Below are 22,148 nucleotides of genomic sequence, written 5' to 3' on the forward strand. Positions count from 1 at the left end.
GATTTCGGCTCGTAGGGCGAAGAGACGGCAGGCAAGTTAAAGAGAGAGACAGACTGACTGACTGACTGATAAGTATATTATATAAAATTAGCAGGCGACAAAGTAATAATATTTTAAACAGGCCAAGTAGGAGCGTCGATGGAGTCAGGTCTGTCGAGGTCCTCTTTTCTCCTGTCCTTCATGCAGGCCCTGCAGCGGCAGTTGGCTAGCGAGAGTGACGATGCCAGTTAAGCTCCTCGACTCGCAGCCAGTTAGGTATATCTCTGATGCTATATAGATGTCTGTCTAGGCGGACGTCCCTCTCCCTCTCTCTCTCTCGCCCTTTTGCCTCTCTCTTCCTCTGCCTTTTCCACTCCCGGCATGACCTTTTTTTTTCTCCCTCTTCGCTCTTTTCGCCTTCTGCCGCGTCTCTGCTGTGGGACCAAAGGAAGGCCGGGGCATGGGCAGTAACTCAGAACGCAGTAACTAGTTAGTGGCTTTTTTTTCGCATCTCGCCGCAGCCCGTTCGTCACTCGAAAGGCAGACAGACAGACAGACAGACAGGCCCTGCGCAGGCTTCTCTCGCCTTTTCTCTTCGTCGTCCATCGATTCTACCATCTTCTCCCCTTTCCTCGTCGCCGCCGTCGTCCTTGATATCAACTTCTTCGCCGTCTCTTTTTTGTCTTATCAAAAAAAAAAAAGGTCGAAAATACGAGAAGCCGGTAATGTAACTTTCATGACAGTACATTACAAGCTTAGTCATCTCCATCTTAAAAAAAGACCTCCTTTTCCATCGTCATCAAAGTCTTTCTTCTTCTTCTTCTTCTCTTCTCTTCTTGATTCTCCCTCTCGGACTTCCCTTCGGCTTCTCTCTTTGGTCTATCCGGGCGGCAACCAAGGAACAGGAACCCAGAAACAAGAAGAGGCCAAGGCAGACAAGAAGTGCGGCCTGCCGGGACAGGCTCATGGCCTCTCGCGGTTCAAGGCAGGGATGAGGCTTGAAAGGTCGAGAGCACATCATCCACTTATATATGAAGTATATACTTATACTTAGACATCACCGATCAACGTCTTCTCAAAAGGCATCCACCCAGTGCAGGCTTAGTGACCTGGCCTAGCTAGAGCTAACGCACGAGATGCATGCAACAAGTTGAGTGTGCTTTCGGCTTAGGCTTAATTGTCGTTTGGTTAATGCAGCACCTTCTTGTCCCTGGGGTGAAACATCTGCATGTAAGGGCCCCTCTCCATCTGCCGCCAAGTGTCCATACAGGTCCTCGATCTCTTCACGGCGCCTCTCCCTGGCATGGGTCCTTCGGAGTCTATAAGATGTCATCGGCTCGGCTGGCTTCCAGACGGCGGTCCAGAGCCCTAGCAAAATAAAAAAGGTCGTGGGACGGATGGACGGACGGACGGAGTGCGGAGAAGGCCTTCTCTCTCTCTCTCTCTCTAATATTAGGAGATTAGGAGCTGTGACGGATGATCTCTCTGCGCGCACAGCTACGGAGGACCTTCTGCCGTCGACTGCTGCTCTGTTTCCCAACCAAGAGAGGTCACGAGAGGCAGATATGTTTCAATCTCAACCAGCAGCTTGTTTGCCTGCCACTTGCTTGTCGGGATCGATCACTCTTGGCCCCCCCCAGCGCCCGTTCTTCTGCATGCCTGGTTTCGATGCCCTTCTCGTCGTCCATGGCGTAGCTGAAACAGGCCTGCTGCTGCTGGTTCTCATGATGGCCATGTAGAATATAACAACTATAACTATCCGTACACATAGCCAACGGTGGTACGACAGACAGCTCAAGGATAAAGCTGACATGTCTCTCTTGGCCGGCCAGCTGAGAGCTGATCAAGCTTCCCTTCCCTCCCCTTCCAGCCTGGTCTAGCTCGTTATAAGTTAGCAAAACGGACATAATGCCAAATCCAAACCCTTGGGGCATCCGGGGAGGGTGGGAGGGGAGGGGGCGAAGAATGCTCCAGGTACTACTCTCGCCTTAACTACAGAAATACTTTCCATGACCCTTGGTGGGTGTGTTGGCCACGACGGTCTTTGGCCGATTCAGCTTCACCGCCGTTCGCCGTTCGTTGCATGCGATATCGGCAGGTAACTAAACCATGGACACTCTCCTCCCTCCTCCCCCCCCAGTTTCTGCCCTTTTGTCGACGCCCGTCGCGAGATCCCAGCTTCGGTTCGGGATGGGTCCTCTCCTCTGTGCCTGCTGTGTGCCTGTGTCCGTCTCGTCTTCCCTTTGGTGGCCGTCACTAGTAACTCGCGGATGCAGCTGGTCGGCTCCGTCTAGGCACGTAGTCAAATCTAATCAATCGCCCTTAGACCGGGAGATTTAGGAAGCCGTCCGGTCGTCATTACCATACGATACAGACATCCCGTATTTGTGGCCCCAACCTCGGCCCTTTTTCTTCTCTTCTTCCTTCGACTCTATCAAAAACTTCCTATCAACCAACCTTCATCCTCCTTCGACTGGACGGAGCGTCCAACGGGAGAACAAAGACCATCTTCTGCCCCCGACTGTGCATAGGGATCTCGATAAAGACATGTAAATCCCGCACTGTCTCTCGTGATGTTGTTGGTCTTCCGCTCTTGGTTAGATCCGCTGGACAGTCGGGTGCGCTCTACCAAGCAGAGCCGAGTGCGATATCCAATGATATGATACCCAAAGCTCAGTCAAAGGCCAGTAGTTACGGACTACTCGTCTGCACTTGAGGTCCGTTCTATTTTAGCTCTAAGCAAGAATTAACCTATAATGGCTATGTGTCTTTGTTGAAGGCACCGTGATACCCAATATAGCGTTAACAAAGGTGTTAACCGCTAAGCTGGAACGAGGAGGCCCGCTAGTTGCCAGCAGATGGAGAGAGTAAACTCATTTGACATAAAGATAACGGATATAACTGTAGAGAACCATGTTAGATGGTCAAATAAAGACCATACCCATACTCAAGCAGACGGCAGTCTAGAGACGAGGGTCCCGGGATGCTTCTCTGTTGCCCTCCACCCATCCGAAATGAATCATTTTACGCTGCATTTAATGAACACGCTTGTTCATTTTTAACTCGCAAGCGCCGGTCTTCTGAATGGCCCAGCAGAGACGTCATGCTCTTTGACTCAACCCCGTCTTATAGTCTCCATTTCTTAGTCTTCTCCGAATGTGACCTTTACTGTTTCCCCGTTAATGCCTCCATTCTGTATTCATTCTGTATTTCAGCATCCAGTGGTCTCCAAAAACAGCTCCACTACTCTTCCCTTTCCCTCCAACTCCGGAAGCTAGGTGACTTCGTGAGCCTTTCACACAAGCCACGCAGCCCTCGTCTGTGCCTTTCAATTAAACAACTATTCTCTCTGTTGCCAATTGGTGGGCCCTCCTTTCGGGCTCAGCAGTTTGACAACCAGCCTGCAAGATACATAGCACAGCTGACTATATACCCCCCCCCCCCCTTCATTCACCCGAAATCGGGAACCATCCCCAGATCCCAGAATCCTCTCCATATCCTACAATAGGCGCAGTACCCTCTATCTACCATAAAACTCCACATTATCTCATCTCCTTGTTCTCTGGGGCCCCGCAAACATGCAATAGTGTTCCAGCTATGGCATTAGACCGATATCCGCAGGTTCCATGGTTCCTGTAAGGAAGTACAAAGCCTTGCTGAAACTATTCCTCGGTCATATTCAGTCTAAGGTACTACATGGTGTAGTTTTTTTTGGAGCCACTGCAACGTCTAAGCTGACATTGTAATGTGAAAGTATACTCGTGTGCAGGGTCGGAATTACTGGACATCACAGCAGTCCAGATAATTGAATAATTGACACTCCTGGGACCTGGCTTTGATTAGTGACTTGTATTTGAAGATTTCCCTACTTCATCAATACCCCGGCAAGACGAGCTTCGCATACCGCTCCATGGTCTCCCAGATGGGGTCTGAAGATCCCTTTTTATTATTTATTGTTATCAAAACATAGCAATGAGAGTCTTCAGTACCATATGGAGCGTATGACTAGGCCAATTACTAGTGATAGAGATAAAGAGCCCAGCAGAAAGACTTTTGTGCTGGCGTCTCTGCGGCTCTATCATGGAGGAGCCAACCTGCCAGTGTTGATGTATGGATACTATCCACTGTTTACTTTGCGGTTACTCCTTCCCATCACCCATGCAGTCTTCGGGGGTTCCTTCCCTCCTAACAACAGCATTGTTTACGTCAGGTTTATTGTTTACATTCACCAGGGCAGCTGCGAAGATGTAGCTATCGGGAAAGTGGTATCAACGATGTTTACCCAAGGAAACAGGGCTCCGCCGACTATTATCTAGCTTGTTCCTTATGCCTATCAGCTAAACAGCCTTTAACATCCTTGACCTTGACATGAAAGATTCAAACAGCTACGTGCTTATAGAAGTCATAAATATCTTAATAATGGTGTCTTCGTGTCCCGACACGGCGTGGAGTGCCTGCCAGAAAGCTAGGTCATCACTCCAAGAAAACAACCAAGGTTTATTATTAGCATGTGTATGCTATGAATATCATCTCAACCCCCAAGATACTCATAAATATCTAGATATCCGTGGAATGCTCCTTTTACGTAAGAGATTGGAAGAACAGATAAAAATAGCAGTTACCAGATGTCCAAGGGATAGATAGGGAAAACAACCAAGATAAAAAAGTAAAATGAAAACAACCCCAACTCCACCTGGTTATACTCGCAATCTTTCAGCCTTCGGCCACGAAAACACCACAGATAGATATTTCATCCTGGCCTGGCCATGAGACAAGGCTGTCCGTCCCACCGAAATACTATTCATGGGCAGTTTCCAGACACTTGGTACGAGGTTCACTTGACAAATTCGTGGAGTCCCCGTTTCATCAAGGGCCATCATGTACTCCGTGCAGGAGGACGATCGGGAGATACGGAGGCCAAATGACCTGCATACTTAGTACATGGAAGCTATAAGCAGGGAAAAAGCGAACAGTATCCGTATTTCGTCATCATATTTCACTTTACCGCATCATGGGTGCCGTGTGCCATTTTGCCCCATGCACCAGGTTGATGGTAGTTAGTTGTAGAAGTATGGGCGAAGCTAGGAATCCTTCCTCCACGATGACGGAGTTGCCGAACCCAAAATCCATTCCATGCCATTACCCCTGTTGTGCACTCACAGACGCAGATGCTTCCCAGCCATCGACTTGTTGAGTACGGGGCATGTGTACTTCAAGGTGCGAGAGGGTGTACGAGGTAGAGTGGCGTGAATGTCTAGCTTTGAAATGATAAAAAAACAAATCTAGTTGAGTTGAGGGGAGGCCAACCAATAGAGAAGTGCGATACAACCGTACCCCTGCTCAATCAAGATGTTTATATGAAGAGAGAGGGGATTGACGAGAGAGAGAGAGAAGGAATATATATAAATACATATATATTGCGTCGGAGCAGCCCCGTTTGCGAGATATGTGAGTATTCTGCTCCACAGTCTGATGTGATTGGGTACGTGAATGCTCATGAGAAGAATTGCGCTTGCGGAGAGAGATGGCCCGACCTCGCAGAAAGTGTGCGCAACTAGACTTTGGGAAAAGAGTGGTTAGCTATATTGTCCGGCGTGCAAAGTAAGGTTTTCTACCCTTCCCGAAGGCAATGAATTCGAAGCACGTTATTTAGTAAACATCCTGCATATATTGCACAACGTAAATACTTGCATTTCGTCCATATGGAACGCCAAACCCAATGGGATATTTGTTTCTGATTGGAGTGTTCCATCAGCAGCAAGTTTGCATGAAAAGAAAGAATATGCAAGAGAAATAGATGCATGAGCAAGATGCAGCCACAGGAAGGCATGCGTTGGCCATGTCTGTAAGAAAAAAAAAAAGTTTCCTACTCCGTACAACTAGAGAAGAAATCAGACCCTGTAGGGATGTGTTGACCATCCATCCCTAGGCCAAAAGAAAATTGGCAGAAAAATGATTACAAACCGTTGACCGGAAAGTATTTTGGTTTCAACTTGCTCTTGAAAAGCCCTTTGGTGCTTGTCACATGAAGTGAGGCGAGAAGAGAAAAGAAAATATATGATACTTCCAGAAGAGAAGTCTCATAAAAGAAAAATATGACCAAAACAAGCCCTGTTGAGAGAATGGAGTATCATCTGTGCATACACCCTGGGCATATCCAAGCAAGGGATTGACCACTTTGCGCTCCATATTTCATATCATCACACAAAGGGCATTCATCCTTTGCCTTCACTGGGGGGCCTTTGCATATCTTAGGCATCAAGTTCCATGCTGATCTTGAAATTAGGCGGGATTATGTCAGCCCAATAGTGGCCAGCTTCGCGCAGCATGGCTTTCTATTTGGCGTTTTGAGCAATGGAAGATGAAGTTGAGTTTTGCTTCTTCATCACCATCCACTCCTGCTGGCAGCAGAAGCTTTTTACACTTTAGACATACTTTCTTTTTATGCTTCATGTGTCGCTGGAAAGATGTCTGAGCGCAACATGTAGAGCGAACCCAACTCTCCTTTCGGCATCGACTAGTATGAGGACCGTGAACTTCTGGGCCTGAAGATGTTGAGCATGTCCAATCATCTGTCGCCAATTACATCCATTTCGTCGGATGACTTGACTTGGCTGTGGGGGTGTTGGTTTTTCAAAAAAGCAAGAAGCGGAAGTTCTTCTTTTGGTATGCATCCGTCAGGAAGAATTCAATACATCTGACTGCACCGTCCTTAATCTTGAAATTGCAGAGGGGGTATTTGAGGGCGAAACAGCTCGTTTCTTCCTACACCTGAGAATCCCGAGGCATGGACAGTTTGTTCACCCACCACATCTCCTGTGGCATCGGTTGCTTTAAATCGGAAACGCTCTCTATGGAGCCGTGGCGTGCAGAAGTGCATGAACAGAACCAGAGCAGTGGGAGTAATGACCAAGCTGGCTGATCAATCTCCGGTTAGGACTCGTGGCTGGTTTAAGTAAGGAAAAGAAAAGAGGTAAAAATTAAAGATAAAAAAGGAAAAAGAAAAGAAAAGAAAAAGAAAAGGTCCTTGGGTTTTGGCTGAGTTGAACGGCGCAGGAGATGCTTCAAATAATAAAATACCAAGGAGAGGATTTACCTAATCGGCGACTGTCCCCAACCCTAACGATAAAATATTAAGCATAGTTACTTAAGGGGTTGCTCCTACCTAGGTAAGGGTAAGGAGGCCATCCCCCATCCAGGTCGAAGCCAACGTGGTATTTTCTTTCCCTTCATCTTTAGCGTAACCCTTAATTTACCGTCCAGTCCATTCAGATGGTGTGAATAATGAAGCAAAAATAGGAGTTTGGCATCGTTGAACAGGGACCCATCCCCCTGCAACTCAGGAAATTAGGCTGTCGTAAGCTTGTCCGATCCACCTATGGAGACTTTGTGAAATATATTCTCAAGCACAAGTTGACCGCATGCGCCATTTTTTTCCACTTTTATTTGTCGCCTTCATGGCCGCGTCTTTCTTTCCACTATTAAAAGTGGTTTGTTCATGCTTCTTTGGACGTCTCTTTTCGAGGCAGTGCTCAGCGGTGCTCAGCGGACTAGGAAGAGCCATTGTAAATGCTGCAAGCAGGTCGATTTCACGACACTGGTCGCTCGCTTCGGTGAAGTGTCTCCTGTGTTGAGGACAAGTTCCGTCCTGCGAGATGCATGTAAATATAAACACATGCTATACGCAAGGGATCCATATTCATAACTAGTAGATTATGCATATAACTTACTTATACTACTCTCCGTATGCGGAGGGGGCCCAAAGCTTGGGGCGAGATAAAGTTATTCCAGCGACGTCGGTAAATCTCTCAGCCCCCAGAACCATCGCTTGAGTCTTGACGGTGGAAATTCCTCAAAGGAGAGATAATAGGAGCTGGCAAAGAATAAGCCAAAGGATTGTCGATTGACCTGTTGCACACTTCGGTCCACATATATTTTTTGGTGTTGCGGCCATAACATCAGCCAGGACAATAAGCAATTTCCTTCAAAGGCTTAGAACAGTCCAAGAGTGGAAGTTGTTTACGACAAAAAAAAAAAGCGTAACTTACCTAGCCAGAGAAAATATAAAAATAATATGGAAAGTTATCGTGCGTCTATCTTGCGTTGCACACAGAGTATGCTTGGACGTACAGGTGGAGTGGTGGATAAGCCCACAGGCTTGAATAATATCTGATTGATGTTCGGTCCACCAGTGTGCGTCCGTAGCAGCCAACCAGCCCGTACTTATTCTCATAACACCTTTGGTCGAGATCCGGTGTGGACGACTGCTAAAGTAAAAATACCAGACAACCCGCCCTGGCGTTGAAAAAGAAAAGAGCAAGGGTAAAAAAGGAATGGAGGTTCATGCATCCTTTCTTCGAGCTTTGACTTGCTGACCTGATGGAGTAAATTCGTTATTTTGAACAATATGCTCCTTAGAAAAAGGAGCGAATCTCCAAGTCGCACTGCAACAGAGAACGGAGGACACATCCATTATCGTGCTTTTTCTCCGAGTTAATCTTAACCTCTGATCGGAGTTTGCTTCCGTTTGGCTTCAAAGTATGCGCTTCTGATAGTCACTCGCAGGTTGATTAACGGAGAGATGACCCGATCAAGCATCCATTTCTTTTGTGCGTTCTCTCCCTTGTCATTGGACAGGAGAAGGGGCTCGCGCTGTCCTCCGTACAACCGGCGATGGGCCCTAGCAGGGATAGATGTTGGTGTTCTTTCTCATTGTTGGTCCTTGGCATAATTATGAGTGAGTGACCACTCCTTACACTTTTGATGGCCGATAGTTTTATATGTATATCAAATTATACGCATGCGCTCCGTACACACATATATCGGTGTACGCCGTAAACAAAACTTTCAATGACAGGTTGAGCGCATGCAGAACGAAGATAAATGAGCGAGAGCTGGTCCCTTCACTCTGAAGGATTTGATTCCAGGCGTGTTTTTTTTTTGTCTATAATTGTCGATGGTCCATCGACATCGACATCCGGCTTATAGACTTTCGTGTATGCGAGTGCCTGTCTGCTGGATGTATCCCCTTGACGTTTCAACATGGGGAGAGAAAGTACCACTGTTCTGCCTTGCGTGTGTCCGGACTGTGCAAGGTGACTTGAATTTTTTTGTTTCTTTTTCTTTTGATTTCTCCCTCCATCTCCCTCTTTCTGAGTGCATGTGTGCGATTCCTTTCTTCCCCTCTTGGTCTCTGTTGCTTTTCGGGCTTCTACCCCCTCGGGGAGCACTCCGGTTGCATGGGATGCCATGTGTGAGTGCGCTGCAAATGTTGGTGGAGGTGGAGTCAGGCTTTCTTCCTGTCAAGATAGGCTTCGGAGTATTTCTTAGAGTTGCACTGCATTTGCAAAGTTTCGCTGTTCGAAAAAGGAATATATATCAAGAAGGAAAAAGAAATACCTACAACCAAACAGCAAGAGACAGGTATGGTTGTCCTCGAGCGAAAAGCAAAGTCATGGAGGGCAGACCGGGTCGCCACTACTCCGTATCTGCCAGCTGTATCTCCATTGCTGTTGCTGCTGCTGCTGCTGCTGCTGCTAATAATGATGATGATGTCGTTGTTGATGTCGTCGTCGAGGCGGAGTGGATGTCTTTTGGCCGTCTTCGTCCGAGTTGGGAGGAGAAAGCCGCCGCACTACGCGTGTTGTTAATGACTAAGCAAAGCAACTAGAGTTTGCACTATGGTGACTCAGCACGAGCTAAAAGCGGCGCAGACCAACCAACCTCAAACGCCCTAACTGCTTTTAGTAATCCCCTTTTGGCTTTTTTTTTTTTTGGGTTTTTGTTTTTTGACACTTTTTTTATACGATCGAACGTCTTCCATCTCGCACGCACGCCAACACACGATGGGCATTGTGATCGCGTTGCTTGTGATATACTCCGTACATGATGATCAGTAACCTATTTATGGTACCGTACCTAGGCCCGGGTATCTCATCAAGCCTGCGATGGCACCAAACCCAAAGAAGCAGCTCTCTTCCAGCTAGCTTGCTATAGCGGAGAGGGGGGGGTTTATACGGAGACACACTCAGATGCATAACCACATGTACTTGCTGCGTAAGTATGTGCGGAGTACTTCGGACATGTCCTCAGCTCTTCTTCTGCCTGCATTTCTCCTTGTTTTTTTCTTGCTTTCGGGGGCGTTAAGGATCATGGCTGACAGGGTAATATCATAGCTTATTGGCTGTAAGCCCCTTTAGGGGCGACTTTGGCATCAACCAACCGGTGAGCACGCGCCTGTCTCTGACCAGACGTCGGTAAATACGACTAAAATCTCGAAACAAGCGGCCAGGGGGACCGTTTTGTGAGAGAAATCTTGGCACCAGGCGTAATCTCTGTTGGAGATGCGTTTCAGGTTGCCGTTTAGACTCGCACCAACGCACTAAGCAAGCCATCCGGTTGAAGGAGCCATGTTATTCCGTGGGCTAAATGATGACCGATCGACTAACGAGGACTCCTGTCTCCAATAAACCACCAGACGAGCAATTTCAATTGGCTTTTACAAAAAAGGGGATAAATAATAGACCATTCCTTCATTTTATTCATCCGCGTAGTATTCCCTGCTTGACCGAAGGACCTCCACGCAAATCCACACTGTTTCATCTAGACCCTTGAGGCAGCACCTTTGGCTTTGAGTGTTATTCTCCGCAGAGAGAAAGCCGGACCCTTGAACTGTTTGGGAGATGGTGAATTATTGATATCACAACTAATAACACTCTAGTTTGCCTGAGCGGTGGAGGAACCGAGGCTTTATTTCATCACTTTGGAATTCGCACACAACACCATGATAACGCTTGCCCTCGATGAAAGGGGCAAAACGGTCAAAACTTCCAAAGGGACTTAAGCTCTCCACTACTGACCGGTGCAAGCAACTTTTTTTTTTTTTTTTTTTGGCTCTATAGGTCTTTTTTTAGGTCTCGAAAATGAAAGCATAAACCTTCTTAATTGCCAAGGAGGCTTGAAGAGTTGGTACCCCTTCTCCGTTCTCTGTACGGAGCACACAGATATAGAAATACACGTTAGGACTCCTTGCACTGTTTTTCGACCCCAAAATCCCCACTTTAATACTTTGAAATAGTTGACGACACCTGTGCATTACCTAACTGCCTATATTTGATGCTGATCAGCCCCGAGTTCCAGATGGCTAGAACCCCCCCTGAGGCGACCCTTGAACAACTCCCATTCGTTTGATCGACTACTCCATATCGTCAGCACCAATGACATTTATTTCCTCATACACTTCTAGCTCTTTTTTTCGTGGCGTTACTTGCCCTCTTTTATTTTTTTTACTTCGGCCCTCTATCTCTAATAAGTCCTTTCCTTTTTTTTTTTTTTTTTTCAAAAAGGAATTTACTAACACTTGGTATTTTAGCCAACCCTTTTGGATACAACTGTGGAGAGTGGTAACTCTCATTCCTATACCCATGGAAGCAGCAGTAGCCTAATCTTGTTCTTTGACAAGCTTGCCCATTGACCAGTCCGCAGTACCTGTCTGCATTCCCATTCGATTAAAGCAATTTGCTTTTTTCTCAATTCTCCTTCCCAGTGCTTGACGCATCTTGAGAGAGAGAAAAAAAAAGGAAAAAGTCTTGGGACGTTTCACCCCACGATTTAGCTTGGTTCATTTCGTGTCCTAATTGCGGGCCGGGGGGTAGTGTTTATCAAATATCCCCTTCGCTTGGTTTTATTTTTTCCTCCTTTCGCAAAAGCGCCCTCTCGAGTAGCTTCCCTTCTCGATTGCCTTTTAACATCTTTCTCCCTCTTTCTTTTGTTATGGATATTGTGTTCGTATTGCACCATTCCTCGTTTGGATTGTTCCTGGACTTGTTTTTATACCCCCCTTCCACCCACAGTGGCGGTTATATCTGAAGTATATATATGTATATATATATCTTGATATATATTTTACGATCCCTTCCAGAATATATAGTATCCCCTCCCTTGGAACCACACCTGCCGCGGGGAAAAGACGCCTAGCTTTCTTTTTGGTTGTTTGACTATATATTTCATCCCCCCTTCTCCCTCCCATGGCCATCCTTTAAGCTCACTCTCCAGCGGGTCATCTACACAGCACACCTCAAAATACCACTCATCTGCTTGTCCATTTAGTGCTGAACTCTGTCGGGGATGACTTGAGCCCGTGATAACTCGAACTCCTTGTCGCATGGGGATAAAATTGCCGATCGCCACCTCTTCGCCGTTCCTCCCTATATCATACATCGCCGGCGCAAAGGCGAGCATATTAGCAAATTCTACAGACAAAAAGCCAGAACCAGAGTCACTGCCTGTCGATTTGCCCTTGACAAACGGTTTCTAGTCCACTACCCGCCTGTGGAAGCGATGCGCGAGGTCACATACCGGGCCGTAAGTCAAGGAATATTTAAAGGCCTTGGCCATGGAAAACTCGACGGGATCGGCCGCAGATAAAAAACGGAACAAGCTGGGATATCACAGAACATCTGTTGCTTGTGGTAAGCATCCCGAAATTCTCTTATCAGCGTCTCCTGCCCTCAGGAATCCAGCAGGGCGGATCTGATGTGTATTGCCATGCGAGGCGCATTGAAATTCTACCTTGCCCCCTTTATAACCTTCCAATTCGTTCTGTTGGCGAGCTTGCAGGAGTTTGAGCATTGGGTTAACAAATGAACTTCTTTTCTATAGTACATTGTCGAAGGAGGAAAATACGGTGCCTGCTTGCGCCCGACGACACCCAGGGCCGATGTGAAAACTGTATCCGACTGAAGAAAGAATGTCATTTCTACCCAGTGGACCAACAACCAGCAGTAGACAAGAGAGGGCGCCCCATATCGAAACCCGAGACTGCGGGATCTGATGCATCCCTTACCACTACACCTCCTCTGCTGGGCAGTGGAACAGTGATGGAGCAGAAGGAGTCCTATTTTACATACCCAAACATGGGTATCTCTTCAGGTCAAGATATATCGGCCTATAATTCTGTCGCCTACCCTGGAACGCCTGTGGCAGCATACACACCAGGTTCGTCCCGCCACATTTGGAAAACCGCACCGTCAGATATTGAGGGACGCGGAAATAAAAGGGAGATATCATGACTAAAAAGCATGTTGTTTAGATCCGTTAGCTGCACCCGAGCTGGGTGCGATACCAAACGCAGCACAAGCCGTACCGGCCTGGAATGAACCTATCTACGAGCCCCAGGTATCTGGAATGGTTTTAAGGCCTTCTCCTGGGGCGGTTGTGCCGCCGGGTGCCATGCCCCATCCATCAACTGGCCCAATGGCAGTGACTCCAGACGCTACCGGTATTCTTCCAGTCAACATGTCCACAGCTGGATTTGGCGCCTCTCCTCATGATAGCACAGCATGGAGCGGTCAAATATCAAGGTCTATGAGTTTATCCGCGAGACCGGGAGTGCCGTCACCCATACCACAAGCATATCCTAGCCAGTACCACCCATCACCACCGATCAACCCGGAATTTAAACGTCGGATGACCACACCGGCCGAATCTTACTCTGGTCTAGGGCACGTCCCTAGCGTACCCCAGCTCCCATCTACGCCTGTGCCTGTATCATATGATGAAGCCCAGATACCGTTCACCACCTACAACATACCTGGAGCCATTTCTGGACAGGTAATAGTTGGCTCTGCCGCAGATCCAATGTCCCTTTCAGAGTGGTATTCTCCAGATTCACTACAAGCACACCAGCAAGGCTTTATTCCTGACCAACAAAACTTGATGCATCGACCACCCGGCTAGTTATACCATCCTCAGACCTTTATACCTGCATTATCTTTTGACGGCCTTGAAATACTCCATAAATACCCATGAAACCTGGTGCCATAATTATCTTTCTCTTTTCTTCCACCTTCAACGCAATTGGGAAAGCAATCTTAGGATACTCCCTTTTTCCAATTCTAAGTAGCCGTGTAAATTCCCAGACCGGCTTTCATGATCTCTCTTTTTTTACTCCTCGCTCTTGGAACGGCATCTCAACCAATGGATCATTCTCATGGCCCACCCTGCATGGAATTTACTCATTTGCTGGCGTACATTATAAGAAGGGCATCGTGTTTCTTTTCTTCTCCTCCATTAAGAGCCAATCAACATCGCGGTCTACATTCTAAATCCCGATTGCACTTTTCGCTACCATCCATCCTCCGGTGGCTCTCGGTCTCTTCCTACCACCCTTTCTACCTTTCTACTCCCCTGGCCATGCTATTACAAAGAAAAAAGAAGAAGGAAGAAAAAAAAAAAAAAAAAAAAAGGAAAAAATGAAAAGAAAACCAATAAATAACCAAATTTCGGTTAACACTGTCTTCAATTGGCCCCCGTTCATATCCAGAACATTTTTGGGTTTTCTCTCTCTCCATTGTGCATATCTTCTCCCTCCCCTACCTATCAACCGAGTAAGCTCCCTGCAACTACATGCATTTTGGTACCAGGCTCGGGTCTATTTCCCTGTCTCTACATTCCTCTTCTAACGTCCATCTTGGGTCTTTCTATATGCCTGCTCTTACTTACCTTCGCCAATTTTTTTTTTTTTTTTTTCGCATTATTTAATCTTCTATTCAATTTTCCGTTTACATGTCCATGGACTGGCTATATTTGAATGTGGGCTCTGAGAGCAGCCACACGGGGTTACTCATTTAAAACGGAAAGGGAGGGGCTATCATTTTCATTTCATAAAACAAGGGCTTCTAGTGTCTTTTCCGTTTTTCTTTGCTCTTCTCTCTTTTTTCCATTAGTAATTCTCATCTTTACTATATACCATATTTAGCTGATAACTGTTGGTCAGGAGGCTATTTTGTCAATATCATTCTTACATGGAGGCATGACATTGCATATCTATATCTACATTGGGCCTTCCGCCTCATTTCTACCGTGTCCTTGCACCAATTCTTGGAGAAATTCAATGTCTCTCTGGTGGTGTCAAGAGTCCTCAGGGCCCTGGCTGTGCTGGCCCAAACAATTGCAAAGGCTCAACCGTCCAGATCGAGTATCAACGGCCACTGTCTAACTCTCAAATCTCAACTCTCAGCACTTTGTCGTCTTCCCTTCCGCACTACTGCGGAACAGGAAGGCTCATTAACGCCATGGGTTGCTCGTATTTGTCCCTAGCTCTGCTGCATCGACACTAATAGCGTCCCTCTGGCTGCAGCACGGAGAGGTATGAGCTCGCCCTCATGAGACGAAATGACAGCGTGGTTGGACGGGCAAGATGATCTATCACCATCCACCATCTGTTAACTAGTTGCTAGTTATCGATCCCACCTCGCAGCCATGCAAAAGCATATCAATTGCTGCAGAACAGCGAGCCAGCTATGACGGAATAGCCCGCGCCTAGGGGCTATCAGACTAGTTAAATAAGCAGCGGCCAGAAACCCCACCAAAGCCCGCTGCTCCCCCTCGCTCGAACTAGTGACAAAACACGAACTATATAAACGTCCACAGCAATTCCCACCGGGACAACAAACCATCACCACGACTGCCATCCTCCATTATTTCAGCTTCCCTTCTTTCTCGACCGTCGCAAAGTCCCCAATCAGCCACCATGGCCACCTATAGCAAGGCTTGCTGCACGTAAGTGTCTCTCTGCTGATGCCGAGGCGTGGTTGCGGGGGATTCTAACCCGATTGTACGAGAAGACTACCCCCAGTGGTTGACACTGCCTATGAGCTCAAGGGCAAATATGAGAATATCTGTGGCATGAAGACTTGTAAGTCGATCTATATTGGCCTGTTCTACGAGACCGCTAAGCTGACTGCCTGCTCCTAGACGTTACTGGGCCGGAAACCGCCACGGAAGCCATCCTAGTTGTATACGGTGAGTCGGGCTGGATACACCCACTGAGTATATCTCAGGACACATCAATCTGACTATAGGACACAGATATCTTCGGATTCTTCCCACAGACTCTTCAGGGAGCGGACATCATGTCCACCTCTGACGCAGAGCGCAAATACCGAGTCTTCATGCCCGACTTCTTCGACGGCAGCCCCGCTGACATCGCCTGGTACCCCCCAGACACCGACGAGAAGAAAGAGAAATGGGGCGCCTTCTTCAAGGACAGAGCTCCTCCACCAAACACCCTTCCTCGCATCCCCCAGGTTGTCGAGGAGATCAACAAGAACCACTGCCCCGGTGGCGCTGGTTTCAAGTCATGGGGTATTGTAGGGTACTGCTGGGGAGGAAAGATTACCTCTCTCCTCTCTGCCAAGGACACCCTCTTCAAGGCTGCTGTCCAGGTTCATCCTGCCATGATTGATCCCAAGGAAGCCCTGGAGGTCACTATCCCCATGTGCATCCTGGCTTCAATGGATGAAGATCCCAATGAGATTGAGAAGTATAAGGACAACCTCAAGGTTGAGAAGTTAGTTGAGACCTACGGTGACCAGATCCACGGCTGGATGTCTGCTCGAGGCGATTTGAAGAACCCCACTGTTAAGAAGGAGTATGAGAATGGGTACAAGTCTGTTATTGCCTTCTTCAGGGCGCATTTGTGAGAGATCAATCCTTATCCCGTTCAATGTATATGTCTTCGGTGGCATACTCCTCTTTCTGCAAAAAGTATCGATGAATGGTATCTTTATGAGAATGGATTGACCGTCATTCATTTTGCAAGCCGTAACCCGTGTCTAGGACCTCTCAAGTAAAATAAATAAAAAAAAAAAAAAATAAAAAAAAAAAAATATATGATGCATATCCTTCAATTGTATCGCCTCTTCAGGCCAGATTAAACAAATGCAACAAATATACAATTGCAAAATGGAAGTCCAAAATTTTTAGATTCATATATTATTGTGTTATAGTTATCCTTTTTCATCTTCCTTACCTTGCATATAGTTATCGCCTACCAAAGCGCCCAACTTACACCATGTAAAATTCTCCGTACACGCCATCGTAGCCACACCTGCATAGCCACCGCTCTACTTGTTAACTACTTGGTCACACTCGCCACACTAGCAACACGGATGACCACGTTAACATCAACCGCTCTCGCTTCTCGGATACTACATGCTAAACAAGTCCGTCCAACTCTGGAAATTACCGCATCTGTACAGACGGCCGTACACCAGGCTCGTGCAAAGGCTTCTTTATCCTTACTTCCTCTCGCATCAATGATGTATGTAATTGGTCGGCGACGACTGTGACGTCGTTTCTCCTCCGAGAGCGAATGGCGGTGTCTCCCCATACCTGAAGAACGACGCTCATAGGTTCTCGGGGGCTTGGGTGGGAATTCTGTTACACTTGGCAACGAAGTGATGGGGATATATTTGTAAGGGTAGAAGGAAGTGTGGAGAGGGTGTCCTGGGACGCGGAAGCTGTTTGTCCGTTGGATACGCGGGTTAAGGGGGCCTGTGCTAGGTGATTCGGGCCCCAGGCTCCAGTCATATGTGTCTTCATCGTCAGGGATAGGGGGCTGGAAGTGTCTGTGATACTCTGATGAAGAGTCTGGGTCTGTATTGTGTTTTGTGGAGTGAGCGGCCCACCCTCGCGGTGGGAGGCAAGGGAAAGAAGAGATAAATAGCGAATTCTTGCTTAGCGGGAAGAGAACCTTTCGTGGTTTCGATTGGGGGGTGGCCTTGATAGTGAAAAAAGCGTGGGCGGTGGCTTTGAAAGGGAGACGTTTACTTGGGCCATCTCGTTCGGACCTGACAAGGGTGATGTTATCAAACACCACCCTTGTTTGATGAATATGATGCGAGTCTGCGTCTGAATCATCATCCATGGGCATGCAGAATTGCTCTGGTGTAAGCTCACCGCCGGGTCCTAGTGGCGAGGAATCAAGCAGGATCTGTGTCGTCTTATAGATTCGTGGCACCGTTAGGCCACGCGTGTCATCTGTCAATTCGACTTCTACCCATTTGTCTGTATGCTTCTTGCCTTCCTCGTCATGGGGGACGACACGGCTTGAAACCCACCCCATACAAGTGGTAGACCCATCTAGACAACTGACAATTCTCGAGACAACACACTTCTTACTCCACCAGCTTCTGCCCCTGTATATAAATCCGCCGTATAGGTTGGCTACCGGGCCGAGGGTTCTGAGAGCATGAGCGTCGTTCTCCAACAACGTCGACATGAGCATGTCATTGATAGCTTCCCCCGGCAGAACAAATCCGCTTAGCCAGGAGCGAGATATCCATCCACCAAAACATGTTGTTGAGGTTGAAGCAGCGTGATGTTGAGATGGCGTAAGAAGCAGAATGAGATGAGAAGTGTTAGAATTTTCATATGTTGATAGCCTCTTGCGAGGTAAGTCTTCCCCTGTCAACTCTTTGGTGACCAGCGGCGTTGAAAACGTTCGTATCATAGCGGCAGGGTCAGCTACAACGGTATCATACTTTTTCTCCAACTGGCACTTTATCTCCTCTGCATCCGGCCACTGGATTACGCTCATGAACGCAAATAGACCGTCCAATTGCTTCTTGAAAAACCGGGGTCTCGTAACGCAATCCCATGTAATTTGGGTATCCACCGGTTGTTGGCCCTGTGCCTGTTGCGTCCGCTTTTCGTTAACTTTTCCGCGTGTTAGGATCTGTCGAATTCGGGATGTTGGCCGTTCCAGTGGACGGTCAGGAGGCAGAGCAGGTTCAAGCCGTCCACTTGTAGGGGAGTATTTGATTGTCAGGTTTTCAAAGGCTCTCCGGCAGCAGATGATTGCCCAGTCGACTTGGTCATTCCTCATATCATTGATATGGTATATGTCCTTCTGGGTAATTATTCCTTTCGGTCGACCCATAATGCCGACTTTAACAGCAGCATCAAGCCGCAAAACTAATTCAGCAGCTAGAAGAATCTGGATCAAAAGCCAGTGTCTCTCGGCGTTAATACTGATGTCTGAACCTCCTGGATACTGGTCCTTGATAACTCCGTCATGGTGTGGCGGACATTCCCAAAGGATCTGACCGGCACGGATTCTCCATTCTATCTGGGAAAAGTCAATCCAGGCATCCTTAACGGCGAGCACTCTGACGAGGGTATCAATTTGAGTCTTGATACTGGTAAGTTTGAATGCATCTGCGTGTACTTGCTTGGGAAGAGGGAAAAGGAAAGTAGAAAATAACCCCTGATGGAGCTTGGTTATGGATTCTACGTCAAACAGATTGATCGGCTTAGCCTTGAACACCATTTGATCCCGTAAATCACAAAGGGTTTCTAAGCGCTGAGCAACCTGTTTGGGAGAACAATCGCGGACCCCAAGGCGCCTCCAGGCAGGTGGGCCGCCGCTGATCAACTGTGCACGACTGAAGCGGATACCGGGCCGACAACAGATATATGGCTCGTTATTACCTGTGGGAGTGGTGTTGGGTACATTGGTATTACTTTCTATGGGAGTGATGCCTGGTGGGGTATCAGACTTGTCCTTGAGCTTTGGGGAAATTGGAAGCTCCATATAATGACGAAAACCAACACAGCCTCTCTCCTTGGCACGGGAGGAGAGCATGTTGGGCACTTCGAAAACGCCGATATCAAAGGCCGGATGTTTGTTTGTTTCCAACTCAGTCAAATCCGGGCTACCTCCGGGTGTTTTCCTGCGCTCCAGAAACGCTGGGAGATGGGCATGCAGCGTGGATAACGTAAAAGAGGCATGGTGCAACGGTTTCCGGTCCTGAAGGTTCTGGATGCGGGTGCTATCATCCCAGGGGAAGACAACATGTGGGAACCAATGGCATCGACTACCCTTCTCGAGCAAGAAATGAGGGGCGCCGGAAAATATGACTCTAAGCTCCTCTCCAGATAGAGGGGAGTTCTCTGGGTGGACGGTGCATCCTATATTCGAGCACCTTCTTGGGCTGGGCGTAGATGTAGTATCCTGAAGGGCGTCGCTGGCCTGGCATTCCGCCTTGGTCATAGAAGCACGAGAGAAGATACGATCCCTGACATTATCGACAAAGATCTCGGGGTAGCCTGGGACGTCTGCGTCGCGCTGTTTATGGGGGCGATCATGTTCCTAGTTCTGGTTAAAACCGTTTGGACCACAGGAGAGATGTGGAAGCACAGCAGGAAATGGCAGTAGCAGTTAACAAGGAACTCAGGAGGGTGAGATATCACAGGTTTATGGTGATGGCCATTGTATTCCTGGCCAGATAGTTCGCGTTCATGCTCGGTGGCATCAGTTGCTTCCGTTGAGGCTGAACAATCCGTCCACTGCGAGGATTCCGAGTCTACCGATTCAGATTTGGAGGACCTCCGGCTGCCGCCAAAGAGGGAGTGGCGCAATCGAGATGTCCTGGACCTCCTTTTGCGTAATGGCAGCTCCCGCATAGTGCAACGCTCGGGGCTTTGTGGATTATAGGCTATATAGACTCAGTTGACTATGTCACAGGCAGGTGTGAGGTCAGACAGATATCAAGGACACCCATGGAGCTCAGCGGCGTTCTCGAGAGCAAATCTGGAAACAGGACGGAGTAACCATCAGTTTTAGGTAGACCAGCTACGCATCCCTAGTATCGTCCGCATCCGTGGTTAGCCCTATGATGTTATGGGATGCCACTGCCATGGCCGGAGGTAAAACTTCTCTTCGCCACAGTCGACTTTTAAATTAGCAGCCTCCGGAGCCTCTTCTTGCACAACACAACCACTTCGTATCCCGGTCTCACCATCCGTTCCTCGGTCTGCAGAGATTTTTCTTCTTCGTCCGTTTCTTCACTCTCTTCGTCCGCGCTGTCTCTTCCATCTCTCGTGGTTGATGTAAGAAATCTGGCCAGCCAAAGGGAGAAAAAAGAAAAAGAAAAAGAAGAAAAAGAAAGAGAAGAAGTCGAAGATTTCCCAGTTGGGGCGAGGCGGTGAAGACCGGCAACCGGGTCACGGGAGCGGCAATACAGTCCATTACACCGATACACGCCAACGAACCCCTGGTTTGGCTGGTGTAACGTGACCTGAGTGGCGTAATTAATACATCGTGATACGAATGCCCCCTTTCGCTGTATATCAAAAAGAACAAACACATGCAGACAAGGGAGTCAAGACAGGCAAAACAGACATTTGTCGACCAGGAAGACGGGGAGAAAAGGCCGGTGAGAAGAGGGTGACATGGCCCCTGGGACGAGAGGCGCAACTGTCCGCGCGGATCTCGGGCATGTGCCGTTCTTTCAGCGCAGGGATGAATCTCCCTTAATATATACTGATGCCTTCTTTACGGACAGCTTCTCCAAGTATATCTAAATACGGGTGCATTGTACGGAGTAGTTCTTGGGAACGAAGTGGGCATGGAGGGTGGTACATCTCCCAGACAAAGATAACGCCTCAGAAGCCTGACGCCTGACGCCTTACGACTGACGAGTGACGGCGGCGACCGGCTTAGCGCTGGGATGGCCGCAGCCCCTGACCAAGTTAACTCCCCAGCATGTACGGAGTACTCAAGTATGTGCTCCATCCAACAAGGGGAGAGAGTAAGACGACGCCAGCGAGAGAGTGACAACGCAGCATCTCGAAACTTCACGGGCGCCCCCCCCTTAAACTATTCATAGAAGTAAGTAGTAATAATCCTGCAAGTATTGCTACCTCTGGCCACCACCACTGCAGGCATACCTTATACCTGCCTAGTTATATGTGAGTAAGCATGGGCATGGGCATGGGCATGGGCATGGCGTGGGTTGCCCCATACTTACTTACAAACGAGCGAGCTCACTAGTCGAGCTTCTCCGTACTCCGTAACTAGCTCAAGCAAGTCCGTAACTAAGTCACTCTCTTGCTTGCGCTGATGATACATTGAAGGGGAACGCAGAAGATGAGCTCCACCAGAACCAAGCAAAGCAAGCAACCCGACAGCGTCCTCCTCATGTGGTCGCTTGGATCGCCTTAGCCTCGCCTCTCTCTGCCATTTCTTCTTTGCTCTTCGGTCTCTGTCTCCTCTCTTCTTCTGCCTGCCCCGGACCATCACTGGAAAAAGGAGTTTTCTCGCCTTTTATAAAGCCCTTGCCTCGCCCGTTTTCCCCCTTCCTCGCTCCCCTTTTTCCTCTCCCTCCCTTATCTACCAACATCACAGCCAGCTGCCGCTCTCTTGCTGCCTGTCAAGGTACCTGCAGACCTGCTCACGCACTCCCTCTCTTCCTCTCTCTCTCTCTCTCTCCCCGTCCCTCAATCCTCTTCTGCCATACTACTGTCTGTCCTCGACTCTCACTGCTACACTGTAAGTCGTCTTCCTCCCCGTCCTCCTCTTCTCCGTCTCCGTCCGAGTATCG

The 22,148-nt window shown here is 48.1% G+C and overlaps 5 protein-coding genes across 5 annotated transcripts; 4 read left to right on the plus strand and 1 right to left on the minus strand.

Moving 5' to 3' along the window:
• Positions 1 to 266: 266 nt before the first annotated feature.
• ARB_01740 (uncharacterized protein) lies at positions 267 to 1,033 on the plus strand (the record flags this gene model as incomplete). Its single annotated transcript, XM_003011939.1, has 2 exons — positions 267 to 468; positions 555 to 1,033. The coding sequence occupies 2 exons, from the start codon at positions 267 to 269 to the stop codon at positions 1,031 to 1,033; spliced, it is 681 nt and encodes a 226-aa protein (XP_003011985.1).
• An 8,214-nt stretch (positions 1,034 to 9,247) lies between these two features.
• Positions 9,248 to 9,649, plus strand: ARB_01741 (uncharacterized protein; the record flags this gene model as incomplete). The annotated part of the gene is made up of 1 exon (XM_003011940.1): positions 9,248 to 9,649. The coding sequence occupies one exon, from the start codon at positions 9,248 to 9,250 to the stop codon at positions 9,647 to 9,649; it is 402 nt and encodes a 133-aa protein (XP_003011986.1).
• Positions 9,650 to 12,620: 2,971 nt separating this feature from the next.
• ARB_01742 (C6 finger domain protein, putative) lies at positions 12,621 to 13,716 on the plus strand (the record flags this gene model as incomplete). The annotated part of the gene is made up of 2 exons (XM_003011941.1): positions 12,621 to 12,975; positions 13,070 to 13,716. 2 exons carry the CDS (start codon positions 12,621 to 12,623, stop codon positions 13,714 to 13,716), a joined length of 1,002 nt encoding a protein of 333 aa, XP_003011987.1.
• A 1,795-nt stretch (positions 13,717 to 15,511) lies between these two features.
• Positions 15,512 to 16,463, plus strand: ARB_01743 (uncharacterized protein; the record flags this gene model as incomplete). Its single annotated transcript, XM_003011942.1, has 3 exons — positions 15,512 to 15,540; positions 15,606 to 15,676; positions 15,850 to 16,463. 3 exons carry the CDS (start codon positions 15,512 to 15,514, stop codon positions 16,461 to 16,463), a joined length of 714 nt encoding a protein of 237 aa, XP_003011988.1.
• A 230-nt stretch (positions 16,464 to 16,693) lies between these two features.
• Positions 16,694 to 20,229, minus strand: ARB_01744 (uncharacterized protein; the record flags this gene model as incomplete). The annotated part of the gene is made up of 3 exons (XM_003011943.1): positions 16,694 to 16,810; positions 17,009 to 19,891; positions 19,933 to 20,229. The coding sequence occupies 3 exons, from the start codon at positions 20,227 to 20,229 to the stop codon at positions 16,694 to 16,696; spliced, it is 3,297 nt and encodes a 1,098-aa protein (XP_003011989.1).
• Positions 20,230 to 22,148: the final 1,919 nt, after the last annotated feature.

This window comes from Trichophyton benhamiae, assembly GCF_000151125.1.
Source record: "Trichophyton benhamiae CBS 112371 chromosome Unknown contig00269.3, whole genome shotgun sequence".
NCBI lineage: Eukaryota > Fungi > Ascomycota > Eurotiomycetes > Onygenales > Arthrodermataceae > Trichophyton > Trichophyton benhamiae.